Source organism: Schistocerca gregaria, chromosome 7, assembly GCF_023897955.1.
Source record: "Schistocerca gregaria isolate iqSchGreg1 chromosome 7, iqSchGreg1.2, whole genome shotgun sequence".
Taxonomy (NCBI): domain Eukaryota; kingdom Metazoa; phylum Arthropoda; class Insecta; order Orthoptera; family Acrididae; genus Schistocerca; species Schistocerca gregaria.
In genome coordinates this window covers 465,871,696-465,893,422 of record NC_064926.1, presented here as the reverse complement: position 1 = coordinate 465,893,422, position 21,727 = coordinate 465,871,696, and the positions used below count along the sequence as shown (strand labels likewise).

The 21,727-nt window shown below is 38.8% G+C and overlaps 1 protein-coding gene across 1 annotated transcript in view; it reads right to left on the bottom strand.

Annotated features, from left to right (window-relative positions):
• Nucleotides 1-4,747: 4,747 nt before the first annotated feature.
• Nucleotides 4,748-21,727, bottom strand: part of LOC126281180 (WD repeat-containing protein 55 homolog) — a 58,170-nt gene continuing 41,190 nt past the window's right edge. The window contains exons 5-7 of the mRNA XM_049979873.1: nt 5,465-5,625; nt 5,165-5,379; nt 4,748-5,084 (exon numbers count right to left, since the gene is read on the bottom strand). Coding sequence (XP_049835830.1) covers nt 4,826-5,084; nt 5,165-5,379; nt 5,465-5,625 — 635 coding nt within the window. The 3' untranslated portion in view covers nt 4,748-4,825. The remainder of the gene's footprint in view (nt 5,085-5,164; nt 5,380-5,464; nt 5,626-21,727) is intronic.

Below are 21,727 nucleotides of genomic sequence, written 5' to 3'. Positions count from 1 at the left end.
GAGGCATGAATTTGGAGAGGTAGACTAGACGTAAGAAGGGGGAACCATTGGGAACAAGGTGTAGCGACAGGGTTAAGCAGAGACTGTGGACAGAAGAATTGTGTAAACAAAGGATGTTTTGTAAGGATGACTCCCATTTATGTAGTTCAGAAAAGCTGGTGCTGGAAGGAAGGATTCATATAGCACACGTTGTGAAGCACTGAACTCTAACATGTCGCGTTCAGCAGCATAGCGTGGTCAATTTTTTTTTTTGGCCACAGTTTGGCAGTTGCCATTCATTCTGGTTGTTAGTTTGTTGGTTGCCATGATGACACAAAAAGCAGTGATTGCAGCAAAGTTATATGACAAGGCTGCTTTGCAAGTGGTCCTGCATGGAATGATATAGGATAAACCTATGACAGGACTGGAGTTTCACAGACTTGTCCCATCTCAGAGGCAGAGCCACCTGAGAGAGCAGCCATGTCATCACAGTGTACTGCTGCAACCACTGCACAGCTTTTTATGTCAGCATGCCAACCGACCAGCTGTCCACAAGAATAAATGGCCACTGCTAAACTGTGGCCAAGAAAAATGTTGACCTCCCTGTGGCACAACACAATATGCTGGATTTCAATGGCTTCTTCACAACCTGTGCCATCTGGATCCTTCCTTCCAGCACCAGCTTTTCTGAACCTCGTAAATATGAGTTATTCTTACAACATATTCTCCTATGTCCTATCATCCCCTCCCAGTCCAAACTTCCATGCCATCCTCATGGTGTACCACAAGTCACCAGTTCCTGACCCATTTATCAAATGCCTAGCCCACATATCTGCCATCCCTTCCCACCTGGATTCATCTACTCAGACCACGACACAACCTTCCCCCTTCCCTAGACCACTTGACAAACTGCAAGCCCGGCCCTGTGTGTGTGTGTGTGTGTGTGTGTGTGTGTGTGTGTGTGTGTGTGTGTGTGTGGATTTTTCAGGATGTCAGCAAGCTTTACATTCTCTTTCATGTGACTCTTGGCAACTCAATGCTTCTGCAACTTTGTGAGTGCCTCCTTTACACCTAAATTATTTACATTCTGCCAGCACTTTCCTTACTATAAAGACAACTAACATCAGTTAGAATGTAAAAAGCATCACTATTTGATTACCATGATAAGTTTATTAAGATAAGAAAAATGAAAAGCGACACTGATATATTGGACCACATAACTGGAAAATGTTCAGCAAAAGCAGCATCATGGAGTCGCCAGTAGATGTGTTTTACAATACGTTGTAATGAGCCGGAATATATGTGTGATAGCATACCACTTCTGGGATTGGGGCAGGCAAGTCGGCCCTGGATCGACTCCACCCAGAAGATTAACAATGAGGGCTGGTGTGCTGGCCAGTCTGAGGCAGTTTCTCCACTCTGAGTAGGTGAATACCAGGCCTATACTCTTGTCCTGCCTCAATTATGAGGCACTATAACATTAACAATGCCAAATCTGATAAGAACCATGCTGACCCAGTGTAAGTATCGGATGATGGCAAAATAGCAGCGAAGAAGAACTGCAATGATTCTTTACACAGCAGCTACAGGGACAGTCAACCGTTATGAGCAGTTTCTGCTGTGTCCTGGCAAAGAACTATGACATGAACTGGTGAAAAATAGATGCTGAAAAGTATTTCCCGTAATCAGTGTTGTGTCAGATCACAAGAACAAGGCAACTAATATATGTATCACCAGTAAAAATGTACAAAAGTAAGCTAAAGCAATGCACTGTTTCCATTTAGGACTTGTGATTATAACAAAAAACAATTTTATTTTTATCTCAAAATGAATCCTGACACAAATAAAAATGATAACTATAAATGAAAATAAAACAATACATCCTTTAAATTAACAAGCTTTAAATGAAAAAACAGCACTGCCAATTTAAGAACTACCATGGTGTGAGACATTCAAAAAGTCCTGCAGCTCTAATGTTAAAGCTTTGCCACATGATCTTATTGAGATGTTCTGGGAGAGGGGATGCAAACAATTAATAGCACATTTCAATCACTTTTTGTCTCTTGGGAATCCTGTTTTGTGATTGTTTCATAATTAGCTTAATAAAAGAAATGAGCTTAATTTATAACTACACATTGTTCAGATTATTTATTTCAACCTTTAACAACTGAACTATTAATTTTTCAGTAGCTTCATTCGAATATCAAGAGTGTTTATGTATGGAACATAAAAGTAAATTAAGCTGCCCTTACATATTGGTTTATATCCATTATTTTTTCCACAATGAGTGATATAACTAGCAGTGTGAGGACTGAATACAACAGATTAAAAACTGGCCAGGTACGAGCACGAGTCACGTTCTCAGGGTTCTGCACAAACTTACTTATGTATGTTGACAGTTCACCAATCCTGGGAATTGAGAATCTCAATGATTTCTGCCTGTTATTGACACTGATACTGGCAACATATAGGTCCCAGGAATTCCATGACATTCAAGAATGTTTGAAGTTTGAAGTTGGATAATAAATGACAAAAGAAATATTATTTTATGAGATATAATTACAAATTAACAATTTTCTGATTTTTCCTTTACTTTTATTATGAAACCCTGCTCTTTCCAAATGTCATGATTCTCGGTCAACATGAAATAATCTAGTTTTCAAGAGTCAAAATATGGGACATAAATGATGGTTTCTTTTGATTGCATTGACTTAAGAGGCTTTTATTTTCTACACTGCCAAGAAACCATAGACCTGAGTGTGTGACAAATTTCAACTTCATGTGTCTACCTGTTCCGAAGAAAAAGGGTCTTTGACAGACATACAAAAAAGTGATCCTACACTGAAGAGCCAAAGAAACTGGTACGCCTGCCTAATATCTTGTAGGGTCCCTGCAAGCACCCAGAAGTGCCACAACACGACATGGCATGGCCTCAACTAATGTCTGAAGTAGTGCTGGAGAGAATTGACAGCATGAATCCTGCAGGGCTGTCCACAAAACCATAAGAGTACGAGTGGGTGGAGATCTTTCCTGAACAGCACGTTGCAAAGCATCCCATATTGGCTCAATAATGTTCATGTCTGGGGAGTTTGGTGGCCATCGGTGATGTTTAAACTCAATTTAAACTCAGAAGAGTGTTCCTGGAGCCACTCTGTATCAATTCTGAATGTGTGGGGTGCCACATTGTCCTGCTGGAATTGACCAAGTCTGTCGGAATGCACAATGGACATGAATGGATGCAGGTGATCAGACAGGATGCTTACATATGTGTCACCTGCAAGTGTTGCATCCAGAAGCATCAAGGGTGCCACACCATTACAGAGCTTCCACCAGCTTGAACAGTCTCCTGCTGACATGCAGGGTCCATGGATTCATAAGGTTGTCTCCAGACCCATACATGTCCACCCGCTCGATATAATTTGAAACGAGATTCATCCGACCAGGCAACATGTTTCCAGTCATCAACAGTCCAATGTTGGTGCTGATAGGCCCAGGTGAGGCGTAAAGCTTTGTGTCCTGCAGTCATTAATGATACACGAGTCGGTCTTTGGCTCCGAAAGCCCATATTAATTATGTTTCGTTGAACGGTTCATACACTGACACTTGTTGATGACCCAACATTGAAATCTGCAGCAATTTATGGAAAGGTTGCACTTGTGTCACGTTGAATGATTCTCTTCAGTTGTCGTTGGTCCCAATCTTGCGGAATCTTTTTCCAGCCACAGGAGATTTGATGTTTCACTGGATCCTGATATTCACAGTACATTCATGAAATGGTCATATGGGAAAATCCCCACTTCATCGTTACCTTGGAGATGCTGTGTCCCACCGCTCATGCATTGACTATAACACTAAGCTCAAACTCACTTAAATCTTGATAACCTGCCATTGTAGAAGCAGTAACTGATTCAACAACTGCGGCAGACATTAGCTGTCTTATATAGGCGTTGCCAACCGCAGCACCGTATTCTGCATGTTTACATATCTCTGTATTTGAATACGCCTGCCTATACCAGTTTCTTTGGTGCTTCATTGTATAAGGGGTCAACTTTTACCAAATGACATACAGTATCCTAGAAATCACACTATGAGGTGAATATTGTATAGAACACTATTTGGGAAATAACAGGAATTGAAATCATGCCAAACAAGACAAATTTTAGCTTTCCGAGTCAAGAGTATCTTTAAACTGGATAAAAATATGAAGTTGAGAAACCAAACCTAAGGGCTTAGAAAGGGAAATGACAGAGACTGTTTCAAGCATATTGTACCTAGCAAGTGCAAGCTACTGATTTACAACAAAAAATTGTTCGATAGAGTGGGTAAAGAACAGTTTCTGTTATCCTCATACAAGACATCTGTTTACACATTTTTTCCCATCTTTGGAAACAAACATTATTGGCTGCTGATATTACTTGCCCTTTTCCATATTACTGCAGCTTTAAACACAAAGGCTAGTGTTAAAAGATGTCTAATTTATTAAAGGCTCTCTCTCTCTCTCTCTCTCTCTCTCTCTCTCTCTCTCTCTCTCTCTCTCTCTCTCTCTCAGAAAAGCAACATTTAATATACCTAATGAATAATTTAAACTAAACTCATCTTTGGGATTCTTGCCAATTCCTTTTCAATTTTTATAACTTGAGACATCTAAACAGAGGCTGGGTTGCTGGAATCAGTTCAAAGAGTAAAGCTTACAGTTTTAAAAAAAAATTAAAACATTGATCTTAAAGACTGCACACTGTTTTCCAATAATTTAATTAAAACAAACCTCAAGAATAAATAAACTTTACTCATGAATTGTACACCTGTAAAAAATCACAATATTTACAATGTGCAAATCTCACATTTTTTATGCCAGACCAGCAAAAAAATCCGATGAATTCCTAAATTTTGATGATGGTAGATTGTGATTCATTTCCTTCTTTCTTGCTTTCTTTTTTTCATCTACCTGCACATCTTCAAAATATTTTATATTCCAGAACTTGATTGTGTGATCAAGGGAGCTCGAGGCCAGAAGTTCTCCATTCCCTGATATGTCAGCTGCCTCAATATTTAGCTTATGCTGGCCAACTATGCCCAAATGACGATGAGGAAACAAATGTGTAGCTCTGAAAGTCAATAAAAGCTTGATTAGATACAGAGTTAAGTAATACAGCAACCTTTCAGACTGTATTAAAATTTCATCTACCTCAGAAGACCATCTTCACCAGCTGTCACCACAATGTTCTCACTTACAGGAATTAGGCAGTTTATTGCCTGCTTAGGGCCGGGAAACTCATCACTATGATAACCAAACTCTCCCCAGTTAAATATGTAAATCTTGCCTTTAGAGGTGCCAGTAATAAGTTTTGTTTCACTTCTCATAAGCCCAACACAATTTAGTTCCTCTTCATATGGTTCTGACTGAAAAGCCATTAAATATATGTATATACATATTACTAATTCTGCTTTAATTAATTACCATCTTAATTTGTTGCTTCATAAATACCTGTAAGTGCAATTTTCTGCTTCGTAGGTTCACTGATGTGATAGTACCCTCACCGCTTGAATAAACTAAGAATTGTTTATCTTCATTTGTAATCATACTTGTGACATAGTCATCTGTTTCTTTTATTGAGAATACTGGATCAGATCTTCGTACATCCCACACTGAAAAATAAAGACTTCTGTTGTATAAGCAGAATAAATCAGTTATATCCCACATACTATGTTTGTCACAAAGTTCAATACTTGGAGAGTCTGAAAGTTTCAAGATTTATTGAAGTGCCCCCCCCCCCTCCCCCCCCCCCAAAAAAAAAGTCCAAAATCAGGTCTGAGCTAGATATTGGCCCCATCATACGCACACAGCAGCACCAGATGGTAAAAATCACCTCTCTCGTTGATAACTGGCCCAGAACTTCTTCAACCACATTAAAGCCCTAATCTAAGTTAGTTCAATTTCTTCCTGTTCCTCAATCTGAAAGAAACCATTCAGAACCATCAATTTCAGTACTGAGAGGAGGAGGAGGAGGAGGAGGTGTGTGCTCAACATACCATCAACAACGAGGTCATTATAGACAAAGTACAAAATCAGATCAGGAAAAGATGGGGAAGGAAGGAAAACTGCCATTGCCCTTTCACAGGAACCATCCCAGCATTTGCAAGAAGTGATTTAGGAAAATTACAGAAAGCCTAAATCAGAATGGCTGGACGCGGGCCTGAACTGTCATCTTCCCGAATACAAGTCCAGTGTGCTAATGAGTATTGCGAATCACCTGTCTGTGTATGATATGTGCCAAAGTACCTCACATGAGATGCCTACCATAAAGCTTTCACCTCATGGTTTGAAGGGATGCAGAGGTGGATAAAACATCAGCAAGAATACTTTGAAAATATATCATTTTTTTAAAAAAAATAGTAATTAAGAGAAATCTCCACACTTCATCTCCCTCAGCAAACATGCTTGAATACTTGGAGGTTACATCAATTTTTCCAAGAACAGTGCTCCCTTATTATTATTATTATTATTATTATTATTATTATTATTATTATTACTATTTGTAAATACAATACACTACACCAGCTGTCACTTGCTCTATCATTGACTTTTACATCAATACATTTAGTCAGACAGTTTCCATACTTATCAATTCTTTTTCCCTCCCAAATACTTCAGCTGCTGGTTCACAGTAGTATCCAGAAGGCACAATTCGCAAAAGTTTATTGTGGTGTTCTACAGCCATTTGCATGTATTCTGTTTGTGCCCCACACTCAATAAGTTCCAATTCTTGTTTTGGCCAAGTACCCTCTATCTGAGCAATGGACTGCTTCCTTCAGTTGCCAGTCCATTTCCACCAAACATCATCTTTGTGAACACTTCCTTTCCTTGGACCCTCTGTTTGTTTTATGTTGCTGGTGGTGGTGGCCTTCAGTTTGAAAACTGGTTTGATGCAGTTCTCCACATTAGTCTGTCCTGTGAGAGCCCCTTCATATCTCCATAACGATTACTACTTACATCCACCTGAACCCGCTTACTTTCACGAAGCCTTCTTCGCTCTCTACAATTTGTATCCTACATATGGCCCAGGATGTAACCCATTAGACCAATCCTTTCTTTCACTCAATTTCTATCGCAATTTCTTTTTTATCCAGTTTAATTCCATACTTGTTCATTAGTTATCCAATACACCCATCTAACCTTAAGCATTAAGCACCATACTTCTAGAGCTCCTATTCCCTTGGTACCTGTACTGTTTAGTGACCACATTTTGTTTCCAGACCAATGCTACACTACAAACAAATACTTTGAGAAAAGTTCTTCTAACACTGCTTTATACTCAATGTCAGCAAATTTTGTCTTTTCAGAAATGCTTTTCTTGCAATTGTCAGTTTCTATTCTCTCTACTTCAGCCATCCTCAGTTGTTTACTGCTCAATTTACGAAACTCATCTATTGCTTGTAGATGTCTCAGTGCCTCATAATCGCCTGATTTAATTTGCCTTCATTCCATTATTTTTTTTTTTTTCATCTTATAGCCTGCTTCTAAGACATTATCCATTCAGTTCAACAAATCTTCCAGGCCCTTTGCTGCTGTCTCTAGCAGCATTACAATGTCATCAACAAATTGAGTTTTATTTCTTCTCCCTGAAATTCAATTCCTTTTCCATTATTCTTCTTGGTTTCTTTCACTGATTCCCCAATGTACATGTTGAATAACAGATGAGTTACAAAGCTAAGGTTGATTTCCTCCAGTTTTTACATCCTTCTATAAATAATCTGTGCCAGTATTTGCACCCATGACTTAGTAAACTGATGGTCAATAACATTCATATATGCCAGCATGAGCTTTCTTTCAAATTGGGATTATTACATTCTTCCTGAAGTCTGAGGGTATTCAACCTATCTTATATCATGCTTATCAGATAGAATAGTTTTACCATAACTGATTCTCCCAAAGAGGTTGACACTTCTGAGGGAATATTATGTACTCCAGATACCCTTCTTCATGACCATTCAGGTTTTCTTGGTGCAATTGATTAATACTAGTGTTCTGGATGTTCTGCTGAGTTGTTACTTCCATTTTAAGTGCAACATTTCAATGAACTGACCCAGCCATCTTCTTCAGTTGCTGTGAGTTTTTCTGTTATGTGCACTTGCTGCCTGGACTACAATCAGACTGAACTACTGCTGGTCTCACAGCACTATTTATAGCCAAGTTCAGTTCCCAATGCCCACTACACCCTTTGATGCTCTTTCGATTTCAAAGCTCACACTGATACTCTGTGAAAAACAAATTCATTCAGTGTTTTTCAACTGTAATGGATATAATGGCCAACAAGATTTTAATAACTGAGTGCCAGACCTCAAGCATTATTTAAATTGAAACCTTTATTACGTTTCCTGATATTTTTATTTTGGTAAAACTCTTTCATTATGCTGTCCCAGAAACTTGGCATTTGCACTATGCTAGCACTCTCATTGTATTTCATATCATGATTACATTTGAGGCAGAGCTCGTTGTCAGCTGATTTGCTTCATTGTTTTAGTTGGGTTTGTCACTGATGTTCCTTGAATCTCTCCCAGATTGTTATGATAGTCTGCCTACACAAGACATGCCACATTCGCATGAATTGCAATACACTCCCAGCTTTCAGAGCCCTACATCGTTTTTAACTTTTTATCTTAGCTGAAAGGAGCAAAATACACAGGATGCTTTTTTACTGCAGGAGTCTGCTAATCTTTCTGGATATTGGGCAAGCATAAGGTAGATAAGCGATTTTTGGCTTCTCTTCCTCATTCTTGGTCATAACCTCTTTCCCAAGCATTCTTGATTTTTTTCTGCATCGTCCATTCTGTTTGATAATCTGAGTACCCATTCCTTCAGAACACTATTCATAGGTGCCATAAATCTTCGGCGAGGCTCCTCTTATCTGCAAGTGTTAAAGTATGCAGAGAGGTCAGTGTTTATACGTTTTTTATATACACTCAGACCCAGGAATCCGTTTGTTATTCTCTAACTAATATGTTGTGAAAAGATAGGTTTTCAAGTCCCATCACATATTTTATATAACAATGGATAGAGTTTAAATGTTCCAGGAACTCTTGAAGCTTATATCTTCCTTGTGGCCACACTACAAATGGGTCACTGACTTACTGATAGAAACATGTGGTTTCAACTTGGCAGATTCTAGTCTCTTCATTTCAAAGTGTTCCATGTATAAATTTGCCATAACTGACTATCCATAGTCACATCATTGATTTGTAGATAATATTTTCCCTCAAAATACAAAATGAGTAGATGTCAGAATATACGTGAAAAATTCTGTGAATCAATCATCAAACTTTTCTATAATAAGTTCAAAGAAATCAGAAAGTGGAACTCACGTAAAGCAGGAGACGACATCAAAACTGACCATAATATCTGTATCCTGACTGAGGTGGTGGAGTTGTGGGTGTGATGTTTGAACTTCCCCATATATTTGTTGAGAATGCACTTCAGGTATTTGCTAGCAGGTGTGTAGGTTTGCCAACATTACTAACTATTGGTCTTAGAGGACTTCTTTCCTTGTGTACCTTAAGAAAGCCATATAGTCATGGTGGCACTGCTGATCGTGTTTTAAGACCCTTAATGATGATACATGGCAAACTTGTCTCGTTGAGAAAAGTCTTCACCTTCATCTCAGTTTTATTTGTAGTTCTGAAGTTAATGAAAATACAGGTGTCAAAAAACCTGGTGGTTTCAATTTAAATAGTGATTGGGTTCTGGCACTCAACTTATTACAATCTTGTCGACCAGAACATCCAACAGCATTGGGAAACGCTGAGAGAATTTGCATTTAGCAGAATATCAGTGCAAGCTCTGCAAAACAAAAGTGGATCAAAGGCATAGCAGGCGTCAGGAATGAAACTCTGCTTTTTAATAGTAGTGAGAGACCAACAATAGTACAGGCAGCAAGTACACATAACAACAAAATTCGTACCACCTGAAGAAGAGGGCTGCATCATTCATCAAAATACTGTGCATAAAATAGGAACAACTTGACAGAATACCCAAAATCCCAGCACTACCGTTTTTTGACTTTGATCTTTCACTGCTCAGTCAAATTCTTCTCACAATGCCACATCTCCCAATTCCTTTCCATAATATTGTATTAAGTCATTTCCTTTGTATTGCCATTCAACATAGTCCTTCCACCTTCCTTCCACCTTTTAGTCCCAACTTATGTCAGAGCTCTTGATTCGCACAGCTGATTCTCCTTTCTCAAAAGGTTTCTTTTGTTTTTTATATGTGACACTCATTTTTCCCATAGCCATTTATATATTTCCACTCCAGCTGTTCCTCATAATTTCATTTTTTTAGGCGTCTGTATTCCCTTTCTCATGCTTTATTTGCTTAATTTTTTATATTTTCTCTTTTTATCAGTTATATCCAATATCCTGGGTGTTCTCCAATGATTTTTACTGGGTCTTGTCAATTTGCCTATTTTATTTGCTCGTGACTTCACTACTGCATTTTTCACCGCTACCCATTTGCCTTCTACTGCACTCCTTTCCACCATTTTCCGTCAATTGTTGCCTAATGTTCCCTTTGACACTCTGAGCCATCCTTGATTCTTTCCATTTACCCACGTCACATCTCCTTGATTTCCAACCTTTCTGCAGTTTCAATCTGTAAATTACAAATGAATTATGGTCAGAGCTATCATCTGCCCCTAAAAATGTTTTGCAGTTTAAATCTGGTTTACCATTACATCATATCTATCTGGAAACCTTCCAATATCTCCTGGTCTCTTCCACACACACAACCTATTTTCACGATTCATGAACCAAGTATTTGGCATAACTGCACTTTGTTCAAAGTATTACAAGGTGATTTCCCCTTTCATTCCTTTCTCCCAGTCCTTGACTTCCTACTGTTTTTCTTTCTGTTCCTTTTCCTACATTAAGCTCTAGTCCCCCACCAGAATTATATTTTTATCACCCTTAACCAACTGAATAATTTCTTTAATTTTATCATACCTTTTTTTTTTCAGCTTCATCATCTGCTAGAGTTGGAAGGTGTATACACTTGCACCACTGTGGCAAGAGCTGACTGGATTTATGTTGACCATGATAACTTGTTTACTATGCTGTTCATAGTAGTTCACCTGTATTCCTATTTTCCTATACAATATCAGTTCTTCAACTATTTTACCCTATTTGATTATTCACTGATAATACTGAATTTGCTTAACCAGGGACTTACAGGGAGTGATGTATATCAATCCATTCTCTCCTCCTCTTTGCTACATTCCTAAATTGAGTGGAAGCTATAATTAATTAGTACAGAAGGATCAGACTCATTTGAAAGAATTTCTTACAGACAAGGTAGGATTTCCCTAGTTCCCTGCACATGCATTCTAAAACAATTAAATTTCCCATCTTTAGTACAGGAATCATTTTATCAGTGAAGTTTTTTCTACGTTTCCCTTCCTTTTGAATTTTACTGCACAGCCCTTGGGTTTCAGCAGAGTGACTTGATTGCAATGGCACAACGTATTTATAGCAATGGCAAATGTTGAGATGGTGTCTTTGTTATCCTTACATAGATACTGCAGTGCAGTGCGTCACATAGAGTATATCTTTCTGCCCACACTATTACTGTAAACTTCGCTGGCAAAGAGCCTTCACTTCACATCAACTTCAAGAAGCATGCCAAAATGAGAGCAGTAGTAGTACAGAACAGACCATTCGAGGTCTGCCTGCCTGTGGAGGTAGTAGAAGAGATATGGTGGGAAATGTAGTAAATGAAATCACAAAGTACTTTGCAACTGCAGCAGTTTAATTATAAGGCAGCAGACATCAGAAAATCTCTGCACTGCTGCAGGATCCAGCACACATGGACCTCACAAAGCAGCAACAAAGAAGACTGTCATTCTTTTGAAGAACTCTGACTTGCCAATGGGGAGGGTAAAACATCTATAACCTTGGAAGCATCATCAGCACTTTCTTGCTTGTATGGGCTTCTGCCAGTAAACATTTCACCTATGTATGAACTGGACAAATATCTGGCAGGATTACCAAATCCTTTAGCAGGCTACTGTATCAACCATGTGAAGAACTCTTCCAAGAGTTTGTGAAACAAGGATTTTAAACTTCAAACTTACAATCTGCTAGTCAGCATTGATGTTATGACATGCTCATACATGTAGTGCTAAAAGTTTCTTTGGAACTGATGGCATAAAATTTTAAGCCACAGACAATGAGACTTTTTTCTACAAGCTCTCTCTACCACTGACTTTCAGAGCAATGCATATTTTTACAAGCAGGTGGACAGTGTGATTGGGGGAGGAGGGGGGGGGCATCTCTCCTGGCAGCAGCTATAACCAATCTAAATACAGAATATTAGTGTGATTGGGGGAGGAGGGGGGGGGGGGGGGGCATCTCTCCTGGCAGCAGCTATAACCAATCTAAATACAGAATATTTGGAGGAAATGACTTCAGAGACTGCAAGCCTAAAACACAGAGGCTTCTACAGATGCATGGGTGACACTTTCTTTGTGTTGCCACATGACAGGAAAACACTTGAAAAGTTTCTCAGAAACATATCAATACCACTCATGGGAACATAAAATTCACCATGGCTGTAGAGAAAGACAGCTGTCTTCCATTCCTGAATATTTGAGTATGGAAGAAGTAAAATGGAACACTATGTCACTCTGTACACAGGAAACTGACAGGCACTGATCGGGACCAAACAAACACCTGAGGGAAGACTTGGAAAGACATTGCTACAGTGACACAAAAATTAAGAGGGCATTGTATACAATGCGCTGCCCTGAAATGGCAGGAAGAAGACATGCAACTGGCTTTTTCCCCTACATGTGGGACCACCAACAGCAAAGATTCTGATGAAAGATGATCTTACAACTGTCTTCTGGGCGAAGCAGAAGGTTAAAGATATAGTTTACTTAGCCAGGGATTCAGTGGGACTGCCCTTGCGTTATCTATAGCATTCAATGTGAGTGTGGGCTCTGGTACACCGGGCAGATACAATGCTGCATTCAGCAGCAATCCACGTGCATACGGATGAGGCAGAAAGACAAATCAGTGGTCACTGAACACAGCTTGAAAAATTTTGGATTCTTGTGAATATTGGGACAGCATAATAAATGTCAACATCAAAATAAGGACCAATGTTGGCTTCGTAGACAGAGCCGATTATCAATTAAGTTCCGTAGGTTATATGAGGTAGGGTCTACCTGACACCACACTGGGTCTTGAACATGGCCACTACCCTGTAGTATTCCTTAAATTTTTGTCACTTTTTATTATTTTGGATTCTTCTGAGACTTTCTCTACATTATTTGTTCCATATAAAATATGCATCGTGTGGTCTCTGACTTGGGACAAGGAATAATATAACAGCAAAACATTTTGTTGATCCTCTGTGGATATGGTTATGAAAACATACGATTCTTTTGTATTAATGACATACACAAGACACAGAATAACTTTTCAAATTTGCGTGGTGTTTTTATTTTCCTTTCGATTCATAACACTACACCGGGTATGCACTTGCCTTTAAAAATGTTGTTTATATTATGACAATGGAAAATCCAGGATGGAACGTAACAATGTTTGAAGTAGCGTCTCGGCATCTCTGCTATATGGTGAGTAGCAACTTTCCTTTTCATGATATTGTTTATATTATGATGATGTTAAATATGTCACTTTAGTGTGATAATTACACTGCACTGTAATGGTGGATATCTGATAGTGGCACACCAGTTAACAAAGCACATCTTGCTGCTCTCACTTACAAACTAGAACCAACTCGTCTGGCATCTCTCAGTCTTCCAAACAAGGGGAGACTAAAGCAGACATACAGAATAATGCAAATCGTTATCCTGCTTTATCATAAAATAAGAAGAAAAAAAGAAGAAAAACATCCCCGCACCACCAGCTGTCCTGGGGTGAGGCGCAGGAGTGTGTGTGGCCCACCACACTGCAGTGCCCGTACAAGACAAGGGTAACCAAGAAAAAAAGACACTGGCTTGTCATATTGAGGGCTCACTCAGATGGAAATCAGAGCTTTACATTAGTTTGGATAAACTCAGGTACAGCCAACAAATTTAAAGCTGTTTTCCTTATGCTTATGTTAATTTAGCTGAAGAATGAATCATTTCCTCTGGAAACAATTGTCTACCAACGTATCATTTATTGAGCGAAAGAAAATGAAAAAGAGGAGAGATGGTAGATTAAACAACAATATAATATGAATCAAGTAAGCAGTCAAAAAAACTGAAACAGCATTTTAAATGTTTCTGTACACAAGACAATACATGAAAAGCTATAGACCTACCAGTCCCCTCCCCACTACATACAAGACATCCACCAAAATTACCACCATCTGATACTGAATTTTAATAAAGCAAAGGAAGAAACTTGTTTTTAAAAACACATTTTTATGCAACTTGCAACTTATGAATGGAATTATAGAAGAATGCCATGATTATGAATCACCAATTTGTTTAGAATCAAATACGAAAGACTTTGCCTCAGTTTAAACAGACTCTTTTCTTACTATTACAACGATATTTGGCAACAGGAGAAATTCTAAAATGTGAAGTTACACAAGAATGCTGAAGATTGGATTGTAGGATGGATAACTAACGATGTACTGCTTCAACCTGAACACCAAGAAGCACATGATTAAAACTGATATTGTTTTTAAATCTCTCTCTTTTCGACATAACTGGGATATACCTATTTTTAATTCTTCTGTGATACCCCCACCCCCCCTCCATCTTCGTAGGGAACAAACAAGGTCCAATATTATCTTTGATTTTGAGTATTTCAGTAGTTCTGTTTTTAATCAGGTTTAATCACTTTATTTGTTGCTTTTAAGAAGTTTCCCAAATTTCTAGTTCAGTAGGTGTAGAATCATCTTTTGAGTTTTTGAGATATTAATACTGATTTGTTAATGACACTATAGTGGCATACTGCTACTTTTGTGATGCAATGCTGACATGTAATGCTAAAAAATTGTTGTTTATTTTTCAAATTATGTTCACAGAAATGTTTTTAAGATACACCTATAGACATAACTGAACAGTGCACCCACATCTGCTACCCATGTATAAATGTTGAGTAAGCAGATGCTTAGATTGGTGTATACCGGTAATGCATGTCATTTTATCAACATTTTATTTTCTTCGATTTTACAGTGATGCAGAAACCAGTAAATAGTAGATAAACAGTGGGTACATAGTAAAAGTGGAAAAGCAGAAAAAATTTTCATAGTAACTGCTTTTCTGACAATGTATAAGATATTCACGTGTAACCTTTCAAACAAAATATTTATGCATCAGATTATTGGCAATTATTATTAATTTCTTACACAACCTCCAGAAATAGTTTTCTCCCTGCTAATGTACTAACTTGACACAAAAGAAGAGAGACTTGGGTCAGCAAGAACTATTTGTTGTGGTGTATTAGCATGCAAATGTATTATTACATCATGACACATGAATCACCACTGTAACACTGGATTAGCAGTTTCTACAGTCTTTTCTTATGCTTTACCAGAAGGCAAAAATGATGGACCCTGAGCACCATCACAGAAGATAACATGTAAAAATGTTTTGAGGAATAGGTACAGAATTGTGTGGAATGAATTGTACTTGAAGAAAATTGCCACTAATTGAACATACTTTCTAAGTACACGATTTTCAAACAACAGTCTTGTCTCTGTTCCAAAACATGTTGTCTTCTGGGTGAGACAGTTCAAGGCCATAAGCTGTCCACACTTATAAGGTACTCAAAGACCCTTAGTAACGTGAGCAGCAAACTCACTTCTGTGTTGCTCAGCTTAGCTTACTCCACATCTCCGAAAATTATCCTTTTACTCATAGGACACAAGTGTATGGGTTAATGGGTGCTGAAAAATCAGTATCTCATTCACACAGTGAAACTCTATTGCTGTCATAGTTGAAAAGACACCTATTTACTATATAGAGGAAGGAATGAGCAGTAGATACATATGTAATCAAGGAGTTATTTCCTTCCAAATTGAAAGCTAGCTGCCTCACATTTAGAGACAACTTGTGGAAGGCATTTGCAAAAGAATGTAGAAATCCATTCTGAAAGGGGGCAGTTAAGAAATTATTGGCAAAGAAAGCAAAGTGCAGCACACAGAAATATTTAAAAATCTAGAATGAATGGAGCAGTTAATTGCTACCTTCTAAACAGGAGGGCTATGTATAAGGTGATGCTCGTAACCAACTCTCAGCACAATTGAAACACTTGTAAAACGGGCAAGAAATAGTGTGAAGTGCTTATGAGGGGTAGTAATAAAGTTTTAATTATTGATTTATTTTTTCAAAGTTACATAATTAATGTTTTGCATGTTTCCTAGCATACATTCTTTGCTACCGTGACGGGTGAGAGGTACACTGATATGTTACAGAATTGCATCCTCCACAGCCTGGCTGATAAACACCTGCTGGAACGTACGATGTTTATGCAGGATGGCGCTCCACCCCATATTGCTAGACGCGTGAAAGATGTCTTGCGCACGTCGTTTGGTGATGATCGTGTGCTCAGCTGCTACTTTCGTCATACTTGGCCTCCCAGGTCCCCAGACCTCAGTTTGTGCGATTATTGGCTTTGGGGTTACCTGAAGTCGCAAGTGTATCGTGATTGGCCAGCATTTCTAGGGATGCTGAAAGACAACATCCAACGCCAATGCCTCACCATAGCTCTGGACATGCTATACAGTGCTGATCACAACATTATTCCTCAACTACAGCTACTGTCGAGGAATGATAGTGGACATATTGAGCATTTTCTGTAAAGAACATTATGTTTGCTTTTACTTACTTTCTTATGCTAATTATTGCTGTTCTGATCAGAAGAAGCGTCACCTGTAGGACATTTTTTGAACTTTTGTATTTTTTTGGTTCTAATAAAACCCCATGTCATTCAAAGCATGTGTGTCAATCTGTACCTCTGTATCTACACTATTCCGTGATTTATTCAGCTTTCAAATTTATACTGACTTTTTGATCACCCGGTACATAGTAGTGTCGAGGAAATGATGATGCTGGATGTCTGGTAAAAAGAGTATAAAATGGCAAGAAATCGGTCCCAAGAATGGGATGCCCCCATATCCCACTATCAACTCCCACTCAAAGCTGGAGTATCATCACATAGCAGCCAAATTATCCTTAATGTCCACTAAAGGCATATCTTCTGGCAGGGAAGGCAGGGTCTCCGACAGTATTTTGTGTAGCTAAACCTCACTTGTGAGGCACCGTAGAAGGACGACTGATTCCACGAGTTGGTCATCAATAATCCCTGCCCACATACTGAGGCTGAACCAGTGCTAACACTTCACCCCACTATATACTGGGTATTCTCTGTAGCCCACAGGTGGGCACTGAGAAAGTTTCAATACTGCCCCTCACATAAGGTGGTGTCCCCTAGTACCAATGTGTGAGTGCACCACTATCATGGACATCACTGCCCTCGAGTGTGGAGCGCAAAAGCTAGTACTGACAGAACATTTCCATTTGCCTGGTGTGGTCTCCAGTGTTCTTTTAATCAGCGAGACCTACGCTCTCACAGATCTTATACCTCTACCTGTACGCAGGTGTAGCTTCAGAGGAATACATTTCTGGTTATATGTCCAAATAACAGCTTTATCCTTTCAGGAATAATTTCCTGCAGTGTGACTACATTTAGCAAAATCATCTTGCATATTATACGCTCCTCCTTTTCCCATACTAGTTCTACAGGAGTTAAGATGCTAGAGTGCAATCTTTTATACAAAGGGTGTTCAAAAAGTTTTGCACAGTCGTCTCTAATTTATTTTATTTTATTTTATTTTATTTTATTTTTTTTTTTTTTGCAGGAGGAGAATGAATTTTTTTGTGAACATACTTGGGACATTTAGCTATAAGTTGGTATATAAAAGTATTTTCTTTTATTTACAGGTGAGCCATAATGGACCGTGAAGTAGATGTCAGGTTGCGACAACAGTCGGTGATGGAGTTCCTCTTCAACACTACCAGTGACTCTGCCACATCGACTGGACAAGCTGCGACATGCCATCAACACCAACAGACCACAGTTTCAGGGTCAGCCCATCAGACTACACCACGTCAATGCCAAATACCATACAGTTGTTATGACACAGGAGAAAATCGGGAAAATAGGTTGGAAAATTGTTTCTCGGCCTCCCTACAGTCTGACTTGGCTCTGTCTGATTTTTATCTCTTTGGTCGTCTGAAGGCCCACCTGCATGGTAAAACATTTGATAGTGAGAAAGACCTTATTTCCTATGTCAAGTGATGGTGCAAAAGTCAATCCCCAGAATTTTACCAAAGTGCATTTACATCATGGAAAGAACGTTGGGCCAGATGTGTCACAGCTGATGGAGGCTACACTGAGTAGGCTCAATGTATAGCTAAATGTTCAAAGTATGCTCACAAAAAAAAATCATTCTCCTCCCACAAAAAATAAAAAAAATAGTGTCGACTGTGCTAAACTTTTTGAACACCCTTTGTATTTAACTTTCTAACCCTATTGTTATGTGGTGCTCATGTAGACACAGGGTGTTGTGTCTTTTCAGAGCTCTGTAAGTTTTCCAGACAAGAAGTGCTTCTACATCATCATTCAGTCTTCTAATATGAAATGGACTAACCTTACTTTTTTGGGAATTCTTAAGCATTCTGTAGGTCTTTTCCATGAGTTTTAACTTCTTTCACAAGAGGGTGCCCAAATCCTGATTCAAATTAAAATAATGGCACTTCTAAATTCCAGAGATCTTGCTTTATGTGACAATGTCACCCCCCACCCCCTTCCTTTCCTCGTCCCATACATTTTCTGCAATAAGCTCAGCCAACATATCTTGCCCTCTCTTATCCTATCAAGAGCTTTCCCCAGAGAACCTATCACAGGTGGCAACATCAATGAGCATAAGAATATTTAAGTGCTATCCTGCAATTCCTGCCCAAATTCTTCATCAAGTGATGTTGTATAGGGTTCTAAAACAAAAATACTTTCCGCAAAATGTAGTATAATCCGTCATGGTGAGAAAGCAAGTAATAAAGTACATGATGTAACAAAACTGCAGAATGGGAAGAGTACTTTAAGCCAGTTCATGACTCAATACCAGTATCAACAATAAAGTGTGTATGGAAAGTCGCTGTGCTTTGGAATACAGACTATGGATGTAGATTACGTTGGAAGTTCGAAACAAAGATGTCAAAACTGTTTTTCCATAGATGTGCGATGGTTTTTTTAATTCATTCTGCTGTTTCATATTGTTTACCTATTGGGTTCACTTGATGAAAGCTACTGAGTGTGATGTGTGGTGTTTATATGCTCATTTTGTATTTAAATTATGGTGTTTCCAATCAAGGAACTACTTTTCTTCCTTGTTGTTGTTGTTGTTGTTGTTGTGGTCTTCAGTCCTGAGACTGGTTTGATGCAGCTCTCCATGCTACTCTATCCTGTGCAAGTTTCTTCACCTCCCAGTACTTACTGCAACCTACATCCTTCTGAATCTGCTTAGTGTGTTCATCTCTCTACGATTTTTACCCTCCACGCTGCCCTCCAATGCTAAATTAGTGATCCCTTGATGCCTCAAAACATGTCCCACCAACCGGTCCCTTCTTTTTGTCAAGTTGTGCCACAAACTCCGCTTCTCCCCAATTCTAGTCAATACCTCCTCATTAGTTATGTGATCTACACATCTAATCTTCAGCATTCTTCTGTAGCACCACATTTCGAAAGCTTCTATTCTCTTCTTGTCCAAACTAGTTATCGTTCATGTTTCACTTCCATACAAGGCTACACTCCATACAAATACTTTCAGAAACGACTTCCTGACACTTAAATCTATACTCAACGTTAATAAATTTCTCTTCTTCAAAAACCCTTTCCTTGCCATTGCCAGTCTACATTTTATATCCTCTCTACTTCGACCATCATCAGTTATTTTACTCCCTAAATAGCAAAACTCTTTTAGTACTTTAAGTGGCTCATTCCCTAATCTAATTCTCTCAGCATCACCCGATTTAATTTGACTGCATTCCATCATCCTCGTTTTGCTTTTTTTAATGTTCATCTTATATCCTCCTTTCAAGACACTGTCCATTCCGTTCAACTGCTCTTCCAAGTCCTTTGCTGTCTCTGACAGAATTACAATGTCATCAGCGAACCTCGAAGTTTTTATTTCTTCTCCATGAATTTTAATACCTACTCCGAAATTTTCTTTTGTTTCCTTTACTGCTTGTTCAATATACAAATTGAATAACATCGGGGAGAGGCTACAACCCTGTCTCACTCCCTTCCCAATCGCTGCTTCCCTTTCATGCCCCTTGACTCTTATAACTGCCATCTGGTTTCTGTACAAATTGTAAATAGCCTTACGCTCCCTGTATTTTACCCCTGCCACCTTCAGAATTTGAAAGAGAGTATTCCAGTCAACATTGTCAAAAGCTTTCTCTAAGTCTACAAATGCTAGAAACGTAGGTTTGCCTTTTCTTAATCTTTCTTCTAAGATAAGTCGTAAGGTTAGTATTGCCTCACGTGTTCCAACATTTTTACGGAATCCAAACTGATCTTCCCCGAGGTCCGCTTCTACCAGTTTTTCCATTCATCTGTAAAGAATTTGCGTTAGTATTTTGCAGCTGTGACTTATTAAACTGATAGTTCGGTAATTTTCACATCTGTCAACACCTGGTTTCTTTGGGATTGGAATTATTATATTCTTCCTGAAGTCTGAGAGTATTTCGCCTGTCTCATACATCTTACTCACCAGATGGTCGAGTTTTGTCATGACTGGCTCTCCCTAGCCCGTCAGTAGTTCTAATGGAGTGTTGTCTACTCCGGGGGCCTTGTTTCGACTCAGGTCTTTCAGTGCCCGGCCAAACTCTTCACGCAGTATCTTATCTCCCATTTCGTCTTCATCTACATCCTCTTCCATTTCCATAATATTGTCCTCAAGTACATCGCCCTTGTATAAATCCTCTATATACTCCTTCCACCTTTCCGCCTTCCCTTCTTTGCTTAGAACTGGGTTTCCATCTGAGCTCTTGATATTCATACAAGTGGTTCTCTTCTCTCCGAAGGTCTCTTTAATTTCCCTGTAGGCAGTATCTATCTTACCCCTAGTGAGATAAGCCTCTACATCCTTACATTTGTCCTCTAGCCATCCCTGCTTAGCCATTGTGCACTTCCTGTCGATCTCATTTTTGAGATGTTTGTATTCTTTTTTGCCTGCTTTGTTTACTGCGTTTTTATATTTTCTCTTTCATCAATTAAATTCAATGTTTCTTCTGTTACCCAAGGATTTCTATTAACACTCGTCTTTTTACCTACTTGATCGAATGCTGCCTTCACTACTTCATCCCTCAAAGCTACCCATTCTTCTTCTACTGTATTTCTTTTCCTCATTCCTGTCAATTGTTCCCTTATGCTCTCCCTGAAACACTCTACAACCTATGGTTCTTTCAGTATATCCAGGTCCCATCTCCTTAATTTAGCACCTTTTCGTAGTTTCTTCAGTTTTAATCTACAGTTCATAACCAATAGATTGTGGTCAGAGTCCACATCTGCCCCTGGAAATGTCTTACAATTTAAAACTTGATTCCTAAATCTCTGTCTTACCATTATGTAATCTATCTGATACCTTTTAGTATCTCCAGGATTCTTCCATGTATACAACCTTCTTTTATGATTCTTGAACCAGCTAGATTAAGTTATGCTCTGTGCAAAATTT